The sequence below is a fragment of the Talpa occidentalis genome, unplaced genomic scaffold (assembly GCF_014898055.3).
Source record: "Talpa occidentalis isolate TD23 unplaced genomic scaffold, MPIMG_talOcc4v2.1 talOcc4.16, whole genome shotgun sequence".
Lineage (NCBI taxonomy): Eukaryota > Metazoa > Chordata > Mammalia > Eulipotyphla > Talpidae > Talpa > Talpa occidentalis.
The window spans coordinates 34,616,649-34,636,767 of record NW_023601653.1 but is presented as its reverse complement, the minus strand read 5'-3'; the positions used below and the strand labels follow the sequence as shown (position 1 = coordinate 34,636,767).

General features: G+C 39.7%; 1 protein-coding gene across 1 annotated transcript in view; it reads right to left on the bottom strand.

Annotated features, from left to right (window-relative positions):
- The window catches only part of PTPRR (protein tyrosine phosphatase receptor type R), a 245,899-nt gene that overhangs the window by 26,769 nt on the left and 199,011 nt on the right, over positions 1 to 20,119 (bottom strand). The window contains exons 10-11 of the mRNA XM_054696760.1: positions 8,290 to 8,369; positions 7,709 to 7,846 (exon numbers count right to left, since the gene is read on the bottom strand). Of these exons, the coding sequence (XP_054552735.1) occupies positions 7,709 to 7,846; positions 8,290 to 8,369 (218 nt within the window). The remainder of the gene's footprint in view (positions 1 to 7,708; positions 7,847 to 8,289; positions 8,370 to 20,119) is intronic.

Sequence of the window (20,119 nt, the reverse complement as noted above, 5' to 3'; positions counted from 1 at the left end):
CAGGACACTTGTTTTGTCACATTTATGTCAAAGGTATGACCACATTTAAAATATTAAGTACTTATAGATTCAAAAGAACAGCAAAAGAATCATAATTACAGAACTAAAGGAAAAGACATGTAAATAATCAGAAAAATATGTCAGGGCTCTATTTAATTAATGTACCAAGAACTTTACAGAAGAGAGTGACAAGGAAGTCACTTTGCCTAGAGGAATCACTGTTTCTTCCATCCATTAAATAAAAACACACTTGCATCCTCTATTTTCTGGTCTTTTTCCAAATAAAGTAAATCATTCCCCCTCTATTTATGAATACATGTCACCCTACATCCAAGACCGTTAGGCAAACAAGCTAGAGGCTTACTCCTCTGGCTGACCAAGTGTTAACATTAAGAAAATAAACATTTAAAAAATAAAGAAATTAATTTCCCTCCTCATTTACACTTGGCACATGTCTAAAATCACCACCCTCCTCCCCAACCACCGTTTGTTAAAGGTAATCATACTAACCAATTTGCCTGGTTTCTTTCAATGAAGCATCAATTATTTCGCCGAGAGACCCGAGCTATTGTGTATCTTAAAACCCCTGCCTCTCGGATGAATCCAGGAATAGTGACAAAGAATCTTGAGAAAGGTATTGAACAAAGACAGAGGCTTTCAGTGGTCCAGCAGTGCTACGTGCTCCATTGTCCCCCATCAGACCTGAGCTGCAGGCCCCTTTTTAAGAAGGTGGCTCTTGAAATTGGTAGGGAAAGCTGCAAGGCAGGAGCGTAGCTGGCACCTCGGCTCTTAACAATACTTGAACAGCTTGTGCACCTACTCGATAAATGGAAGCGCTGCTTGCTTCTCTCCCAAGCTTGCTGGGGCCCTCTTGAGTGTTTTTCTTGACTCTTTACCAAAAATGCAATTGGCAGCCAGCTCCGGGTAGACAATGCAAAGTGACTTGTTCATTCAAACAACCCTTAATTAGCATCCCATCTCCTTTCTGAGATACAATAGCTTATTTTTACACACTGAATACATTTTCCCTTTTTTAGGAGAATGTAGAAAAAGAGACCAGATAAGTGTGGGTGTTTTTGAATACGAGGTGGGGGAGAACGGCAAATGTAGTTGCTTCTAAGAGCACAAGTTCAGGTTCAAATTATTCTCACCAACAGCTTTTTAGGGTTTTAATATTGTGGTGCTAACAATGATATGAAAAAGGCAGAAAATGAAAGGAAGGAAAATGCTCTCTTGCAGATAACATTGTGAAATCACACTTAATGCCGATAATTAAAAATAGCAGGCTAATCTAGCAGAGTGTAACCCCAAATCATAATTATTCCACTAACTGGGCTGATCCTTTCACTAGAATTATCTATGAATTCCAAGAATTCATAATTTGGAGGAAAAAGAGGTTTTCACAGGGACACATATCTCTTGTGCAAACTAACAGGGAAACTTACTGTAAAGATTCTGGACAATAACCAGTTCTTCCTAATCAGTATTTTATAGCCACAGTAGAATGAAATGCAAAACAATGCAAACTCATATTTTTATGATATTTGTTCCCTGTTGACCCTCCCCCTCACTCCAACTGCATTAGGCTATTTGTGTATTAAAAAAAAAAATAGAAGGAGGAGGTCTAACTGTGTTTAGCTATCTGAAAAAAAATATTTTTAAGTTACTTGCCTTTTAAATTCTGTGCTTTTAAAAGCAAAGGAACTTTGTTCTATGAAGAAATAGAAAAAGAGACCAGATAATTGTGGGTGCTACAGATAATTGTGGGTGCTACAGATAATTGTGGGTGCTAAAAGATTATAAAGGTGTGGGTGATGGATCACCACATAGAAAGTGGCTCTAAATAAGCAAAAAGAAGATGCTTGGGTTCATTTATGTGACATTAGCATCTAGTAGGCATAGAATGAGCCAAGTTTTCTGCAATGTTAGGCCAAGTCACCAAGTAATCCTTCATTTCATGAAGGAAAAATCTAGTGTCTTATGCTGAGGTCAACAGTGAATTGTCTGCCTTCTAATATCTTGCTTCTTCATTTGGCCTATTATGTTGGGGTAATGAGTAATGGAATCAAACAAACTGGAATTAAAATTTGGACCCCATCACTTACTAATTTTAAGACTTTTGGCATATGTCTTAAGTTGTTCTGGGTTTAAGTTGTTAATAATATAAGGACAGTAAAACCTATTTTGTAGAGTTAGAGTGGCAATGAGCTGAATTGACATATGAACTGTGCTTAGTACCTACATTCAATAAACAGTTGGCAAATATCTTCCATGTAATATGATTAACACCTATTGCTACTTTCCTTCTTTCTTGGAAAGGATGAAATGGGCAATGAATAGCTTCCAGAGATAGTCTGAGGACTTTGGAAGTGTGCAAGTTCCTGTTTTCACACTGATCTTCTAACTCCAGCTTTAAAGGTTTTGGTCATTCTGTCTTCTCTAGTAATGCAATAGTTTATGTTAAATGACTTTGAACACTGGGTTTTCAATGTTCTCTTTCAAAAGGAATTTCTTTTTTGAGATTTGTCTAAATGAAGGAACTCTAATTTACCAACAATAAAATCACTTCTCTTTGTTACAATATAAAAGAAGTGGTTTTTCAGCTATAGTTTAGGGTCTTTTTTGTATATTCTCATTTTATAAAAAGGGAATAACTATGAGAATATTGAGATTATTAAATAGGACCTCCTGGTTATGCATGTATTTATTAGAAAGATTTGTGAATACATAAAGCCTGGGAATTTCTAAAAAAAGCTCCATCATTTTTTTTTGGTGGAAATGATTTTTGTCTATTCTAAACAATGATGCTTAACACAATTGAAAGTTGGCGCATTTTTGGTAAACACCATTTTCCTGGAAGCCACATTTCTTTTGAGTCAGATTTTTGAGTATCATTTTGATCTGTAAAACATCAAAGTTTCCTCTATAGTATTATATTTACATTTTGGGAAGGCCTGGACAAAAGGAATTTTAATTTAATGAGTAATTAATAATAACAAGCAATAAAAAATGTCAAAGTATTTAATGGACTATTTGGGATTATGACTGGCTACAGGAAAATGCACACACATAGAAATCATGTAACATATTTGACTTTGATAATTTCCGGAAGATATAGTCCCGACATTTAAAAACACAAGTAAGAAAAAAAAAAAAACTTTCTCCTATTTTGGAATTATGCAGTCAAAGAGAAAAAGAAAAACTTTAATCATCCTTTAATGTGGGTAATATTTAAAAAAAAATTTAGTTTTCACCAGATCCACTTGACTCTCCAAGTGGAATGTGAATGAAAGTGGCACCAACAGGTTAGCTGCAAGTATGATGCACTTGAAATATAAGGAACAAGATGATCTCCAGTCTTTTGCAGATGCAGAATGGAGAGTTCTGAACATTGTCAGTGAACCAGCTCAGTACCTGTTCGAAATACACATTTAACTCACACAGTGGTTCTGATAGAATGACAACCTTGGTCTTGGGGATGGAGAAGAATAACTGTCTGTTGGGTCTTTGGCATATTTACCAATTGCTTATATCATCCCTATTATTCTAAAGATATGTCACATACCACTCACCCTCCAGGGAATGCCTTCTGACAGATAATCTCAGCTTCTTTGGCTGACAAAACTGATTCAAATGTGAGTTAAAGTGCTAACGTCAAATTTCTGACTCTTTCTATAAGAGAGAACAAACCTCAGAATATATCATAAAATTGAAGGATTGAAATGCTCAAGATAAAAAATTTTAACTTTCTTTACACAGTTACTAGCACCAGAGCAAAGTGTTTCACATATACTTTTTCAAATGTTAATTCTGAACAAAAAATGCAACACTGACAAATAGGTCATGTTTTTTGTGGAAAACATAATTTATTTCAAAAATTTTACATATACATATACTACACCAGTACATAAAATACTTATACTATATTAATACATAAAGTGTTGGTTTTCTATGATTTTAGTTTTAATAGAAGGAATAGAATTAGTCAGGATTTGATTGTGCTTTGAGAAAACATTTATGTTGTGACAATCTATTCAGAAAGTTGTTTTTCTTTTTTTTTAAGATTTATTTATGCATACTAGAGATGGGGTATAGGCCAGAGGTATGGGGGGTGAGAGGATTCACCATAGACAGAGTAGGGAACAGAACAGGCAGATTAACCAAAGTGCACTGCTGAGGGGGAGCAGCGGGCAAGTGAGGAGAGGTCTGCTGCTCCATGTGGGTTGCTCCCTGGCGAGCAGGGGATCAAACTTGCGCTGCAGAGGCTGTGGACAGCTTCATAGGTTGCGTCTTAACCCCTTGTGCCATCAGGGAGGCTTCAGAAAGTTGTTTTTCAAATCCAAGTGAGGCAGGTGTAACATGTTCTGCTTAGGTCTAGGAAATATTGCTAAATCCTTTATGAGGTTGTTTGGAGTCCACAAAAAGTAACTGATCAGTGCCCCATGGATATTAATTTAGGGGATTATTTGATAAACACAGATGACTTAGGGGATGATTTGGTAACACAAATGACAGAGAGGGAAAACAAAATGGACACTAATAAATGAAGTGAGGTTCCTGAGGTTAAGTGGGAGAGGAGAGGAGGGCAAAAGGGTCAAATGGGGAGAAGGAATGGTGGTGGGGGGGAAATCAATCCTGTTGAGGCCTGACTATTTCTAATATTTTAATTTGCACTTTCTCCATTTTTATAATTAATTTCTAGTTTTGCCTACTTTGGACTTCTAAAAAACAAATGTTTGTCTTTATTAATCCTTTTATTTTTCCCTTGTATTTCATTAATTACTGTTTTCAGCTTTACTGTTCTGTCTTTACTTTGTATTTATTCTCCAATTCTTTTTACTAAGTCAGTTGCTCTGGTCATATTTATTTCTAGTACTCTGATTTGCATTTAAATCTTCCTAGTCTCCCTTGATAGTAACTTTTGTCAAGTTATTTTACATTTTGTGGGCTTAGTTGCAAAGACTACAGCCTATTTTTACAACTTCTATTTTAATTTTTTTGTGGATCTATTTGCTGCTGTTTCTGATTATTTTCTTATGTTGCTTTATTTAATCACATATCTCATAATTTTGACATGTAAGTTAATGTTTGGCTGGGATGTACCTGTGGAAATTCTGTGAAGTGTATGCTAATTGCAAAGGCATCTAAAAAGTTTTTCCCTTTGTTTTTTGTAAAGTGTCACAGAAAGCTACCAACTCAGTATTACTTTTTATGTTCATTATGGCATTTCTAAAGACTCAAGAGGCTTTTTATTTATCCCACAGAAAGGTCAGACTTAGTTTAATTTCCTGTTGTACTCCTGTTTTGGTAGGCAGGTTTATTTTTGTGGTTCACCTTTTCACAGAAGTTGCAGCCATTACGGGTCTCGCTTTATGGAAGGCCTCAGTTCCAGCTCCTGGTTCCTGTAAATCCAGTTTGTCTCCAGTTCTATTTGATCATTAAAACACAAGTTAACCTCAACTCCCTGGTTTTGGTCTGTGATTCAGGTTTCGACCACTGTGATTTTCTCTACTTCTTTTTTTCGAGCTCTGCTATCTGTGCTATTTCACTTTTATCCAATATAGCTGGCATTATTATAGTGGGAGGTTTTTCAGGTTATCTACCTTGATATACTATCTAATTGCTCGCTCTATATGCATATATGTATATGCACAGAGAATACATCTTTTAAACTGGAGAATCTTTTCCTTTGATAAAGAAAAAATATCAAAGATTTTAAACAACTGTTTAGAAATTGCTAGTGGACGTTGATAGAGCAATAATGTGTATGTATGAGAATATGAAGGGTTATTAATTACTTAGTTCAGGCTTTCATATAAGAGTCATAGAAATGTATTTATTTAGTAAGCCATATAACTAATTAAGTATGTAATTTACTGGCCAAAAATATACTTTAGTTCAGGATACATTTTAGAAAAAAATGCTTCACTTATTATAGCAAAAAATAGAAGAAACAACAAAAATTTAAAAACTTCTAAGTTACTATTTGTGGGCCTGGATTTTCTTGATTAGCTGAGGGATTATATTACATTCAAGGATTATACTAACCAAAAGGGTGTGAGGGTAAATTCAGTTTTCTGAAATTCTTATTGTCATACCTTGGTAGAATAATTCTGACTAGAAAACAAAAGTACTGAGTAAATCAAACTGAATTATCCTCATAAGATGCCCTAAAATATAAGCAGTACCTAGGATAGCACCCTTTGGAAATTACACAATTTTTGTTTTTATGTTGCAAAATGCAGAATGAGTATTATGTAAACAAGATACTTAGTAAAGATTGCTAGTATGGAAATAGGATTAAATTTTATCTCTTTATTGGATTTTTATCTCTTTATTGGATTTTTAGTATGTAGATAATGAGAACATTGCTGGGTTTAGGCAACTTCTTCAAATCTCACTTTCTTCGAGAGGCTCATCCCACTTACCCTATTAATACTGCCACTTTTTGCTCTTCCCCCTCACCCCTCTGTCCTGCTCAGCACACCCAATCCCCTCATCCTGCTCTAGTTTTTTCTATAGCATTCCTCCATAACACACCTCCTTTATAATATGCTGTATTTCCATGAATTTATTATGTTCATTTTTTTTTTTGTCTGTCTCCCCCACTAGAAAGTTAAAACTGACCAAAAGCAAGTCTCATTGTGCTTTGTTTGCTAATATATTGCCAACAACTAAAACTGATACCTGTCATACAGTAGGTGCCCCCAAATGACTTGGGTTATAATCAGCAGTGCTTATCTCTTTTTTCCCTCATGTATAATATTTATTTATTCAAATTTTATTTAAATTATTTTTTTTACAATGTCCCCATAGAATTTCCACTCCAACTCACCCGTGCACCATCACCATAGTCCCTCGTGTTCTTGCCACCCCCACCCTGGTCTCTTTCCCTCCACCTCCTGGGAAGAATGTCTCTGATTTGTAGTTGTCTTTTTATTGTTGTTGTTTTTTAAAGATTTATTTATTTTTATACAAGAGCTGGGGTGCTGGCCAGAGGCACATGAGGGTGAGAGGATTCACCAGAGATAGAGTGGGGAGCAGAACAGGCAGATGACCAAAATACACTGCTGATGGGAGCAGCATGTGCTCTAGGAGAAGTCTGCCTCACCACGTGGGAATCTCCCTGGCTGGTCAGGAATCAAACTTGCGCTACAGAGGCTGCGGTACAGCTTCACAGTGCTGCGCTCAACCCGCTACACCACCAGGCAGGCCCCTGTTGTTTGGTTTTGTTGTGTTTTTTTAATTGTTATTACTATTATTATTATTTTTACCTTTGGTCCTTCATTTGGTTCCCCTATATTCCTCCTATAAGTGAAACCATCTGATAGTTTTCTTTTTCCTTCTGACTTATTTCCCTTCTAGCTCCATCCATGTTGCTGCAAATGGCATCAGAGTGAGAATTCATAGCCCCTCATTTTCTTATTGAGCTATATGGGTACGAATTACAAACACACACACACACATCTATATATCTATATATCTATATCTATATCTGTATATATATTATTGATTCATCTGAAAGAAAGTTACCACTCATGGAATAAAACCAATTACCATTATTTGAAGCACGAAGTGACCTTGTCTGAAGTATCTCAGAGTTTCCATCTTAAATCTGTTTTTAAGTACATGGCAATTTTCCTTATACAACATCTCTTCTGTTGCAACAGAAAATATATAACTTTTGGAACTTGGGTAAAGTTCATACCTCATTTTTTTCCTTGAGTTTTGTGATCATAACGATCACAGGACTGTCTTCCTGCCAAACCATCTGCCAGAAATCATTCACGGTGTTGATCATGGGGCCCTGGGTGGCGATGAACGCTTTCTCTTTGCCACCGTAGCCCTAGTTTGAGGACAGAGAAAGAAACATTGGCTTTGGACTTCATGCCTTGCACTGGAAGTTTAGTTTAGGCAACAGATATTCAGAACAAAATAGCTCTGCTAGTCCAAAAGCAACACAGACTTTGGCGGCTTCACTGATTTTAGCACAATTCACAGGATAATCTTAGCAAGTCAAGTCTAGCACAGGCGTTTGCATTTGAGGGTTAGCATGCTCCATCCTCACCAGAGTGCCCATATAAAGCACTGCAACCACAGCCTCATGGGAAAAGGAGACTCATTGTAAAGGGCACTACCTGTGTTGATTGTGGCTAAGCAAATACAAAATGGCTTGCTAGTCATCAAGATAAATCAAATTAATCTACTCAGGAGAATAAAAGAAAACCAACAATTTCAAATGGTATATAGACATGCTCCTCAGAGGGAAATTTATATTTATTTACTTACCCTGATATAATTAGCATTAATGTAGGTGCTCAAAGAATCAGTTACATTTTTGGACTTTAAACACACTCTGCTGAGGGGATCTAATGAAGAAAACAAGAAAAAAACATGTTAATCAGATTTACTCTTCTAAGTACTGGAGAACACCAATAATTCGTACAGAGCACACCTGTTCATTTGTATGTTGACTTAGAGGCTTGTATTAATGTCTGTTGTGGATGCACCTGTGTGTCTATCTCTTAATTCTTCCATGATGATCAAAGCACATTTGAATGCATTTTGACCCCTGTTCTGCCAGAAATCTTTCCCATAAACCTCAGATGATGGATTTATACTTTGTGTCATTCATTGATGGGTTTCTGATACTTGAACCCCTTCCCATTTATGCTCCCTTTCCTATTCCTCAGATTTGGAATCTGCTTTCCCTTCAGAGATACACTAGGCTGAATGCTCTACTTCCTACGTATTTCACTAGTTCATCTCATCCAGAGCCTCAGGTTCCAACTGACCACATCTTACAATCTTATGTCTCATCAGACTTATTGATTTCCCAAGGTGGAGGAGATTGAGTCATTGTGTACTGTGCTATCAGCATGGGGGTAGGAAGTGGTGCAAGTCAGGGAAAGAAGGAGGTTGCAACATAAACATTAATGACATCAATGAGTTCTCAGTCTGTTCACAAAATAGCCAGCAGTATTTGATTGTTTACTAGATGTCAGACTATATTCTCAAAGCTTTACAGGTATTATGTCATTCAATCTTTATAAGTCTTTCACAATAGTACCTAAAATAATGAGCTCCATTCTTTCCTTCAATTTTCAAATAATAAACCTACATAGAGAGGTTAAATGATTAGTCCACAGCCAAGAAGTAATAGCTTTGAACTCATCGAGTCTAACTCTAGAACGCACTTAGCCACTATGCTCTGCTGCTTCCCTAATACAAAGATGGCCACAGAAGTGGACAATTACAGCACAACTTGTGGGATCTTAGTGCTTGCACCATTTGTTTCTGGACTAACAACAAATTCAATGTTTTTCAGTTTCCATTTTCAGAAAAGCGTGGTGTAAAGATAGGGGTGTGGCATAAAGGACCCTTCTTCTATTCCCTTGTTAGCAGTAACAGTGATTGATCACATTCTCAATATAATGCAAGCACTAACATTTCCAAGTCAAACTCAGAAAAATCAAAGAGGAGGTGAGGTAAGAAATTTCTTCTAGAGGAAGAAATTATCACAGAATACATTATTAGAGATAATAAAAAATCTAATGCGATTTGGTGGGATCAAGATTTATTTCAAAAGTTTGTTTCATATATAATTAGTATTAAAAATAATAAAAACCACAACTAGTTTCAGAAAGAGACTAACTACCCCGTGGGGACAGTGGTGGTTTAAAAATAGAGCCACAAATTCTTTGACACTCCTCAAAAAAATGGAGACTAATTTCCCTTTCCTTTGAGCGTGGGCAAGAATTAATGACTCACTTCTAATAAATAGAATATGGCAGAAGTGGTGGTGTGTGATTGGGCCATAAAAGGCATCCTAGCTTCCTCCTTGGGCTGTTTTTCCTGGAGGAAGCCAACTGCCAGGGTACGAGTGCACTCAGGCATCCTTACGGAGAGAGGAGTGATGAGATGCTGAGGTCTCCCATCAGGAGCTTTGTGAATGCGCCTCCAGGGAAGCCCACCTACTGCAGCTGTGGCAGATGTCTCAACTGAAATCTCATAAAGACCCTGAATCAGAGCCACCCTACTGAGTCACTCTGACAGAAACTGACACAAAACACTGGACTGACATCATCATCGTTGCTTTCACTGGGGAGTCGATAGTTGTGGGAAATAAGCAGCTGACAGTGTTTAAGTCACATGTCACTAAATCATCATATTTCTACAAAGGTAATATTCTCTTTGTTAGGAAATGTAAATGCAGAGAGGTACAACCCAAATGCCCAAAAATACATGACTGGATCAAGAAGATGTGGTATATATACACAATGGAATACTATTCAGCAATCAAAAAAGATAAACTCATGCCATACGCAGCAACGTGGATGGAGCTAGACGGGATTATGCTCAGTGGAATAAGTTAGATGGAAAAAGAAAAATATCAGATGATTTCACTTATAGGAGGAATATAGGCGAACCAAATACATCTATAAATCAGAGACATTCTGTCGTGGAGGGGGAGGGAGAAGGATCAAAACAATGGCAGGAAGAGCACAAGGGTCTATGGTAATGGTGCATGGGTGAATTGGGGCTGAAAATTCTATGGGGACTACACCTGATGTAATATATATATATTATATATTCTATAATATAGTACATATATAAAGAAATTAATTAGATGCTTTAAAAAAAAAGTAACTCACCTAAGGCCACACAGTGGCAAGAGGTAGTTAGGCTGGAAGTGGTGGGGACTGTTTGAGTCATAGATACCATCTGAACGAGCAGTTGCAGTACTAGACTCAGTAACACTGGACTCTGTTGGGACTTGGGATTTGAGCTTTTCGTCAGAACCCCCCTAGAAAAGGTATGCTTGAACAAGTGGCCCTGAAGCAGATGACTTTCTTTAAAGCAGAGACTGGGTTCCTGGCGAAGTGTCCAAGGTCAGTCTCATCATATGGAGCCCGCATTGTGCAGATGCTCTGGAGAAGTGAGCTGGCATCAAACATTCAAAAGCACATTGTTGCCTTAAATTCTAAGGTCACTTTCCATCAAGAAGCTGAAAGGTTCTTTGTGGACCACATATGTTAAGTGTTTTTACCAACATTTACAAAAATGAATTAAGATCAATGTGTCTTTTTATCACTTCTTTTATCTTGTCCACTCTGAGCCTCTTGAAAACAAGAATGGGGATTTTTTTATTGTCTCTATAAAATCTAGTATCTAGTACAGTGCTTTATAAAGACAGATGACCCTCAGTACATGCCAATGGCATGGATGTCAATGGTCCCTTTCATTTTTTAAGATGTCAGTTCTATGCATTCTCTCTAGCAACTGTTCTGTTGTTAGCCTTCTCTAGACAGAAGTTTCTGAGAGTTGATTATTTTCACTGTCCCTATGGCCTCACCTGTAATTCCCTTTTCTTCATACACACATCAGTCCATCCTAACCTTAGTCTTAGCAGAGTTTGCTATTATTCATGTCACTAAACCCACTGAGCTCATGTAGTCCTTTTCTTTGTGCCTTCTCGAACGCATTCCAAGTGGTTGACTGCATCTTTTTGGATTTATCCTTTCCCTTTGATCTCAAGATACAGTATTTTGGTTTTCCTGTTGTCTTTTCATTGGTCTCTTTTACATTTCCTGCTTGTTTCATCTGCCCCCTTTAATGTTGCTAACTCTAGGATTTGACTTGGCTGTCCTCTGTGCTCACTTGGCACTGCCTTGTTGGGTGATTGATTTATTCCTATAACTTTAATTACTATCCTTATCCTGAGGACTCCCAAGTATATCTCCAAGGCTAGACTACTGTCTTCATTCATAGACCATGTTCATCTTTTTCTTATTTCTTTCTATATAGCCCAGGTTTGTGAAACTCCACATATCCCATCTGTTAGAGACAGCCCACTGTTATTCCTTGTTGGGCATGCTAATGCACCAGAGCCCACATTTGAAAACAAGCTGTCCTATAGGATTTGGCCTACTGTGTCTAATCATATACATTTTGTCCAGCCTCCTAAAAACCTTCTGGGGTCTGTCTCATCTTCATCTCCCTATGACTGTCTTATTACACAGGTACCTGAATGTCCCAGGTAGTCTTACTGTCTTTAGTCTTATTATTTTTCAATCCATCCTTCTCATAGTTGCCAAGGCTGTCTTTGTAAAAAAAAAAAAATCTGATCACATCATTCCCTTGCCCAAATGCCATCATCCATGGTTCCGAAGTGCCCGTAGCTATATTCCCCTCATGCTATCAATAAATGATTGCTTCTCTAACACATGGAATCAGATCACATAACTTACAAATCAGATCATCTTAAAAAGGGGGGTGCCTCTAGTAATCAAGTAAATATGAGAAACAGAATTAAACAGAGTTCAATCACATTCTTTTTTACTGTAGGATTTCTCAGTCTTTATTATACTGATGTACTTTGTGAATTTCCAAGAAAGTGTTATATATAAACTTACTTGCCCGCTGCACTCATTTTATTATGAACACTCATCACCAATTCAGACAGCCAAGAGCAGTGTTGCTCAGTGGAATTTTCTGTGATGATGGAAATGTTCTCCGTCTGTGCTGCCCAAACTGTAGTCAGTAGCCATGTGTGGCTAATGAGCACTTGAAATGTGTCAAGTAAACCGAGGAGCTAAACTTTTCATTTCATTAAATTTTAATTAATTTAAATTTAAATATATGTTGCCATAAGTGGCTAGTGGCCACCCTATCTAGAGGATGAAATCCAAACTCCTTATTAAGCAGGTGCAACAGTTCTCTCTTTTCCCACAGCCTCATCAATAGCCACTTTCCCCAGTACCATAAGATCTAGTCACGTGGACCTACAGCACTCTCCCAAACAGTCTACATTCTTGCAGTGTCAATGCTTTTGTACAAATCATTCCCCTGCCTTCTCTATATAGTGAAGTCTTCCTCTTTCTTTAGGACTCAGTTCAAGACATACCTCTTTTGGACGTCTCCCTGGTCTTTGCAGGCAAAATTAGGCATTCCGTTCTTTGCTTGGGTTCCCTGAGCTTCAGTTTTTTACTTAGCTTTAGTTTTTAACTTAAGATGTTGTGGTTAGACCCATGAGGGCAAGGGTTGCATTTAATTAACTTTTCTATCATTTGTGATTTCTGTTTGGTGGGTGGCTAATATCAGAAGTAATTTCTATAAGAAAAAAACCTTGCTTTTGACTTTCTTAGCAAAGCGTTGGGGAAACTTTATTGATTTCGCTACCTGCTATTTATTAGAAGATTCCACAAATGTCCTCAACCAGTAAGACTTCATAAGAGGTCCACATTTTTCTTTTTTTAATAATGGCTATGATAGACAAAATTTCTTGGGAATTTGACACTATAAACTTCTTAGAAGCAGGTTAGCTGTCTAAATTAAGTTTATGTTGGAGATTCGTGATTTATGGTATTTGCAAGTATATAAAAATTTATAAATATTTTTTTCCACAAAACAAGAAAACAACATATCAGCAAGTAGGGAAATGTAGGGTTCCAAACAAACCCTTTTTGAAGTGAGTTTGTACTTAAAAAGCCAAGAATAGAAAAGCTTTATCATTATTTTAATGCAATTATTTTCATCACTACTGTTATAATTTTATTTGCTAAGCCTTTCACTCTAGTTATTAGTCAAAATGATTATAATTTTCTGGGCCTCCCCTGGTGGCGCAGCATTTGAGCGCTGGGCTGCGAAGCTGCCTGCAGCCTCTGCAGCTCTGGTTCAATCCCCAGACGCCAGCGAGGGTCCCACATGGCACGCAGACCTCTCCTGCTGCACCTGCTGCTCCCCTGTAGGGTAAAGAAAATGTCAGGCTTTTCTGCCCTTCCGCCATCAGGATAGAAGATGGATCCTTGTCCTGAATGCATGCCTGATGGCGGGCACCTGGAATAGGGTGTGGGCATAGGTAGATGGGATTCAGCTGAGCTAAGACTGTGCTTTTAAGGGCGGCGTCACGGGGGGACGCCAGCAGCAGCAGCAGCAGCAGCAGCAGAAGCCGAAGCCGAAGCCGAAGGCGAAGCCGAAGGCGAAGCCGAAGCCGAAGCCGAAGCCGAAGCCGAAAGAGAAGCCGAGAAGCAGCAGAACGAACGCTAGAGAGCCCAGATAGAGTGAAGACTTGCTGGGGGCTGGGAGGCCTGCCATCCTCCCAGCCCGCCAGCTAGCACCCCTGCCTGCCATATGCCTGGTGAACCCCAATAAAAACCTGCAAAACCGCCGAGGACTCTGACTCCTCCTTTACCTGGTCTGCATGGGATCAGAAAACCTGCACCGTGTCCAGTTCCTGGCTTTACATCCCCTCAGCAGTGTATTTCGTCAGTTTGCCTGTTCTGTTCCCCGCTCTGGCTCTGGTGAATTCTCTCACCCTCCCACACTTCTGACTGTACCCAGTGCTTGTACAAATAAAAATAAATAAATCTTTAAAAAATATTATTACAATTTTTTTCAGAACAGATATTTCTGGGCTCTATGTTAAGCATTTGGATACTATTTATGATACATCTGGACAATGCCAATTCCCGTTACAAATATTAAATGAACACCAATTACTTTTCCTTATTGTCTTCTATGTCTTTTCATTTCTTCCTTCTCTTTTCTTCTACCCTTCCTCCCATTCCTTCCTTCTTTTTTTCTCTCAATTATTGAACACATAGAGATTTAGTGACTAGAACACACGAAATTTCCCCATTTTGGTCTGGCACTATTATGTCTTTTATTTAACCAAAGAAATGTTACCTAAACCTTGATATTTTGATTGGTTTCATATGAAATTGTGTCCAAAACTTTTCTGTTCTTAAGATTTTCTCTTCAGGAAAAAAAATCCACGTGAGTTTTGAAGTCAAGAGAAGTGATGAGATGAGTGCTGAGCAGAGGCAGGGATGAGAGGAACCAGATTGTTTTCAGAGATGAAGTCAAGATAAGTGGGAAATGAAGGGAAAGCAGGATCTGGTGATTGGAAATTACCTTCAAATTTGTTGCAGGGGAGAGGGAAATCTCAAGGTATGCATTGTTCGCTATGGTAGCCCTAGCCAGAAATAGCTCATTAAACCTAAATGAATTAAAATAAAACTTTAAAACCAACACCTTGAGCTCACTAGTTATATGTTAAATGTCCAGTTGCCAGTTGAAGCTTGCAGATAACATACTGGAGATACAGAATATTTCCATCATTGCAGAGAGTGTCAATGGATAGCTCTGATCTTGGCAAAGTAAGATGGTTTTTGTAGGGTAAGGAAAAATGTCAGGCTTTTCTGCCCTCCCGCCATCAGGATAGATGATGGATCCTTGCGGTCCTGAATGCATGCCTGATGGCGGGCACCTGGAGTAGGGTGTGGGCATAGGTAGATGGGATTCACCTGGGCTGAGACTGGGATTTTTTTTTTTAAGGGCGGCATCATGGGGACACCAGGAGAAGCCGAGGAGAAGCCTAAGGAGAAGCCGAGAGAAGGCCAGAGAGCCCAGAGTGAAGATCTGCTGGGGGCTGGGAGGCCTGCCAGCCTACCGGCCCCCCAGCACCCCTGCTGCCATGTACCTGCTAAATCCCAATAAAAGCCTGCAAAAAGCCACTGAGGACTCTAATTCTTCCTTTACCCGGTCTGCATGGGATCAAAGAAAACCTGCTCAGTGGTCATTCCTGCCTTTATAGTTTTTCTTTAAAAACTCACTTTTTTAAGAACCACGTAAGACTTGTTAGGAAAAATGGCTATTGAATATTTCAGCCACACAACTTATATGTGTAGCTACTTTCTTCCAGGTACTTAATATAATAAAATGTGTAATAAAGTATGAACACTATAAGAAATATTTTAAAATATGAAATGATGGCCAGAGCAATTAGGGCTCTTAAATTTTATGTATTTTCTTTTATACTTGTATCAATAAGTTGATCTCATGGAAGAAATATACATAAAATGTATCATTGCCATACTTCATTGATATGCAAATAATTTCATATTTATATATGATTGCTGTAGGGAGCAGGAATGGACACAGTGCAGGTTTTCTGATCCAGCAGACCGGGTAAAGGAGGAGTGTAAAGGGCAGGACAGGGCACAAGGCAGGTTTTCTGATCCCATGCAGATCGGGTAAAGGAGGAGTCAAAGTCCTCAGTAGTTTTGCAGGTTTTTTATTTGGGGTTCACCAGGCATATGGCAGGCAGGGGTGCTGGCTGGGGGGCCGGGAGGCTGGCAGGCCTCCCAGCCCCCAGCAAGTCCTCACTCTATCTGGGCTCTCTAGCGTTCGTTCTGCTGCTTCTCGGCTTCGGCTGCGGCTGCTGCTGCTGCTGGTGCTGGTGCTGCTGGCGTCCCCCCGTGACGCCGCCCTTAAAAGCACAGTCTTAGCTCAGCTGAATCCCATCTACCTATGCCCACACCCTATTCCAGGTGCCCACCATCAGGCATGCATTCAGGACAAGGATCCATCATCTATCCTGATGGCGGAAGGGCAGAAAAGCCTGATATTTCTTTACCCTACAGTCCACCCCTCAGGGTTTTCTGCCATACAGTCTATACATATATACACAATTTTCTAAGCAAACAAACAATGCAGCCATGGCCCACAAAAGCAAATACATCAAATAACAAAATACAACATAACAAAATACAACAGAACACAAATAAGTCCAGGCAGGGCACCAACCAAGTGCAAAAGACAATTATTGGTACCAGCAGATGAGCCACCAAATCTGCTGCCGAAGGCACTGCTCATACGAGGGAGGGGAAATCACACACGGCATCTGCTATAACACACCAGGAGCCGTCAGGCTTCCTGGCCTTCTCTGGCTGTAGTCTCGGCTACAAGGCACACACAGCATCCACCCCCAGGATGCACTAGCTCTGGGATTGGCAATTTTATTCTGTTGGGGTAATCGCCAACCCTCAGGGTTTCTGTCTGCAGTCGCTCCAACACTCGGCCTTCATGGCCACCCATGCGACTCACAGACCCCTGCTCTCAAGCCAACCCACTGCACAAGCACATGGGTCGGGGATCCAAACTTTGCATTTGGCTTGGGCTCCACCCCAAGCCACATTCCCCACCCGTCCCCCAAGGACGGGCTCCTCAGCTCCTCACCCTCACTCAAGAATGAGCAGGGCATCACCCATAGGTGATTTTACGAGACTCACAGGGCTTCAGCATACCCAGGCTGCTTAACAGCCGCTTTAGGGCTTCTCAACTTAGCATCAGTACCAGCTTTTGCCACCTTAGTTGGCTTTTCTCCTCCACCTGGCCACTGGGCATACACAGGCTGCTTTTGGCCATCTAGGCCCACTGGCCACCCCAGATTCTCAAAAATAAACATAACCTGCTAAGTCCTCCGCCTTCTGCGGGATTGTCAGTCCAAAATCATCAGTTCATCAGTCTATCAGTCCATTGGCCTCTCCCTGCTTCAGCAATGGCCTGCTGCCTCAGGGGTCATTGGCTGGTCCTTTCCGGTGTCGTTGGCTGGTCCTATCCGTGTCGTTGGCTGGTCCTTCCGGTGTCTTTGGCTGGTCCTTTCGGGCGTCTCCTTCACGCCAGGTCTCATCCTGTAGCTCGTGGACGTATCCATCTTCTATACCGCCATGGTGCCTCCAGCGTCGTCACAGGCAAAGTCTGTTCTCCTTAGTCCCTCCAGGTCTTCGGAGGGCTCCAATACCCGTCTACATGGATCTTGCCGACTTACGCCAATTGTAAAGGCAGGACATGGCACAAGGCAGGTTTTCTGATCCCATGCAGATCGGGTAAAGGAGGAGTCAAAGTCCTCAGTAGTTTTGCAGGTTTTTTATTTGGGTTCACCAGGCATATGGCAGGCAGGGGTGCTGGCTGGGGGCCGGGAGGCTGGCAGGCCTCCCAGCCCCCAGCAAGTCCTCACTCTATCTGGGCTCTCTAGCGTTCGTTCTGCTGCTTCTCGGCTTCGGCTGCGCTGCGGCTGCTGCTGCTGCTGGTGCTGGTGCTGCTGGCGTCCCCCGTGACGCCGCCCTTAAAAGCACAGTCTTAGCTCAGCTGAATCCCATCTACCTATGCCCACACCCTATTCCAGGTGCCCACCATCAGGCATGCATTCAGGACAAGGATCCATCATCTATCCTGATGGCGGAAGGGCAGAAAAGCCTGATATTTTCTTTACCCTACAAGGAGTCAGAGTCCTCAGTGACTTTTTGCAGGTTTTTATTGGGATTTACCTGGTACAAAGGCAAGGGTGCTTGGGGGCCGGGAGGCTGGCAGTCCTCCCAGCCCCCAGCAAGTCTTCACTCTATCTGGGTTCTCCGGTGTTCTCTGCTTCTCTCTCGGCTTCTGCTGCTTCTTTCTCGGCTTCTCCTTTGGCTTCTCCTGGCGTCCCCATGACGCCGCTCTTAAAAGCCCAGTCTCAGCCCAGGTGAATCCCATCTACCTATGCCCCCCACCCTATTCCAGGTGCCCGCCATCAGGCATGCATTCAGGACTGCAAGGATCCATCATCTATCCTAATGGTAGGAGGGCAGAAAAGCCTGACATTTTTCCTTACCCTACAATTGCTTATTTTTCTCATTGATTTAATTTAGGACACAGAGACAGTTTCACAACTAATATCTGTTTATATATTTCAAAATAATTTGTTAGTACTTTAATCTTCCACTTAGTTAGCACTTTGATCTATCACTGAGAGTGTTCTGAGCCAGACTGACACTGTCCTTAGAGAACCAGCTATAATTTAATTGGTTCTAGGCCATCCATTTCTACTGCCAGAAACCCTCAAATTAAGTGACCTCCCAAGGTCACTGTAAGGTTTACTGTGGACTTTAACAACAAAAACAATCACAATACTTAAATCTTAATTATTTGCTCATTATTTTTGTAATTAACTCATATTATAGCCTAAAATAAAACATAAGGAACAGGTTTGCATATTCATTCCAGTCCTCTCTGATGATTTTCAATCAATGGGGCGGCTTGTTCAGGCTATATTTACAAAATTATATTTTATGCAATGGAGATTGGGTGGAGTATTCAGGACAGACATTTTCAATAGAAAATCCATCATTTCCAACATCAGCTGTCAGCACAGGTGCCCTGGTTCAAGTGAACCGCCCAGTTCTGGGAATGGAAAAGCTGACACAGGACTACGAAGTGGTTGCCTGATATCATCTGGGCAGGAAATAGAAAAAACTAAACTTTTAAAATAATCCTAGTAATTTCCAAATCCTTCTGAGATTGCATGCATAAATATGATAATTGTAATGGATGTATATGGCATTATTATATTATGCTTAGTAAAACTTAGTTGAGAAATCTTAAGAGACAAAGAGAAAGAGAGAGATAGAGAAGCACCAGTTCTAATATATAGTACTTTCTTTTTTCCCTTCCCTTCAGTCAGTTATGGCTATTAAAATTTTTCAATTGTGAATAAACCTTGGGTAAAGAGAATTAACTAATTAAAAATATGTGTTAGTCACAAAAGTCAGTAGCCTTGCTATACACAATCAATCTGAAGAAGAAGAAATCAAGAAAACCATCCCTTTTACAATTGAAACAAAAAAATCAAATACTTGGGAATAAAACTAACAAAAGAGGTGAAAGGCCTATACAAAGAAAATTATAAAACACCATTAAAGGAAATAGAAGAAGACACAAAGAAATTGAAAGACATCCCCTGCTCATGGATTTTAAGAATTAACATTATTAAAATGTCCATCCTACTAAAAGCAATATACAGATTCAACACTATTCCAATAAAAATCTCAATGACATTCTTCAAAGAAATAGAACAAATACTGATGAAATTCATATGGAACCACAAAAAACCATGAATAGCCAAAGCCCTACTGATGAAAACAAAGGAGGAAGGAGGTATCACTCTTCCAAACTTCAAGCTATACTACAAAGCCATAATAATTAAAACAGTTCAGTATTGGAACAAAAACAGCCACACAGACCAATGGAACTGAATAGAGAGCCAGAAATAAAGCCACACTTATATGGACAACTGATCTTTGACAAAGGAGCAAAAAACATGCAATGGAACACAGACAGTTTGGTCAATAAATGGTGCTAGGAAAACTGGACTACCACACACAATAAAAATGAAACTAGACCATTACCTTTCACCGTGCACAAAAATCAATTCAAAATGGTTAAAAGAACTGGACATAAGACCTGAAACCATAAAATATATAGAAGAAAATATATGTAAAACACTACAAGACATACA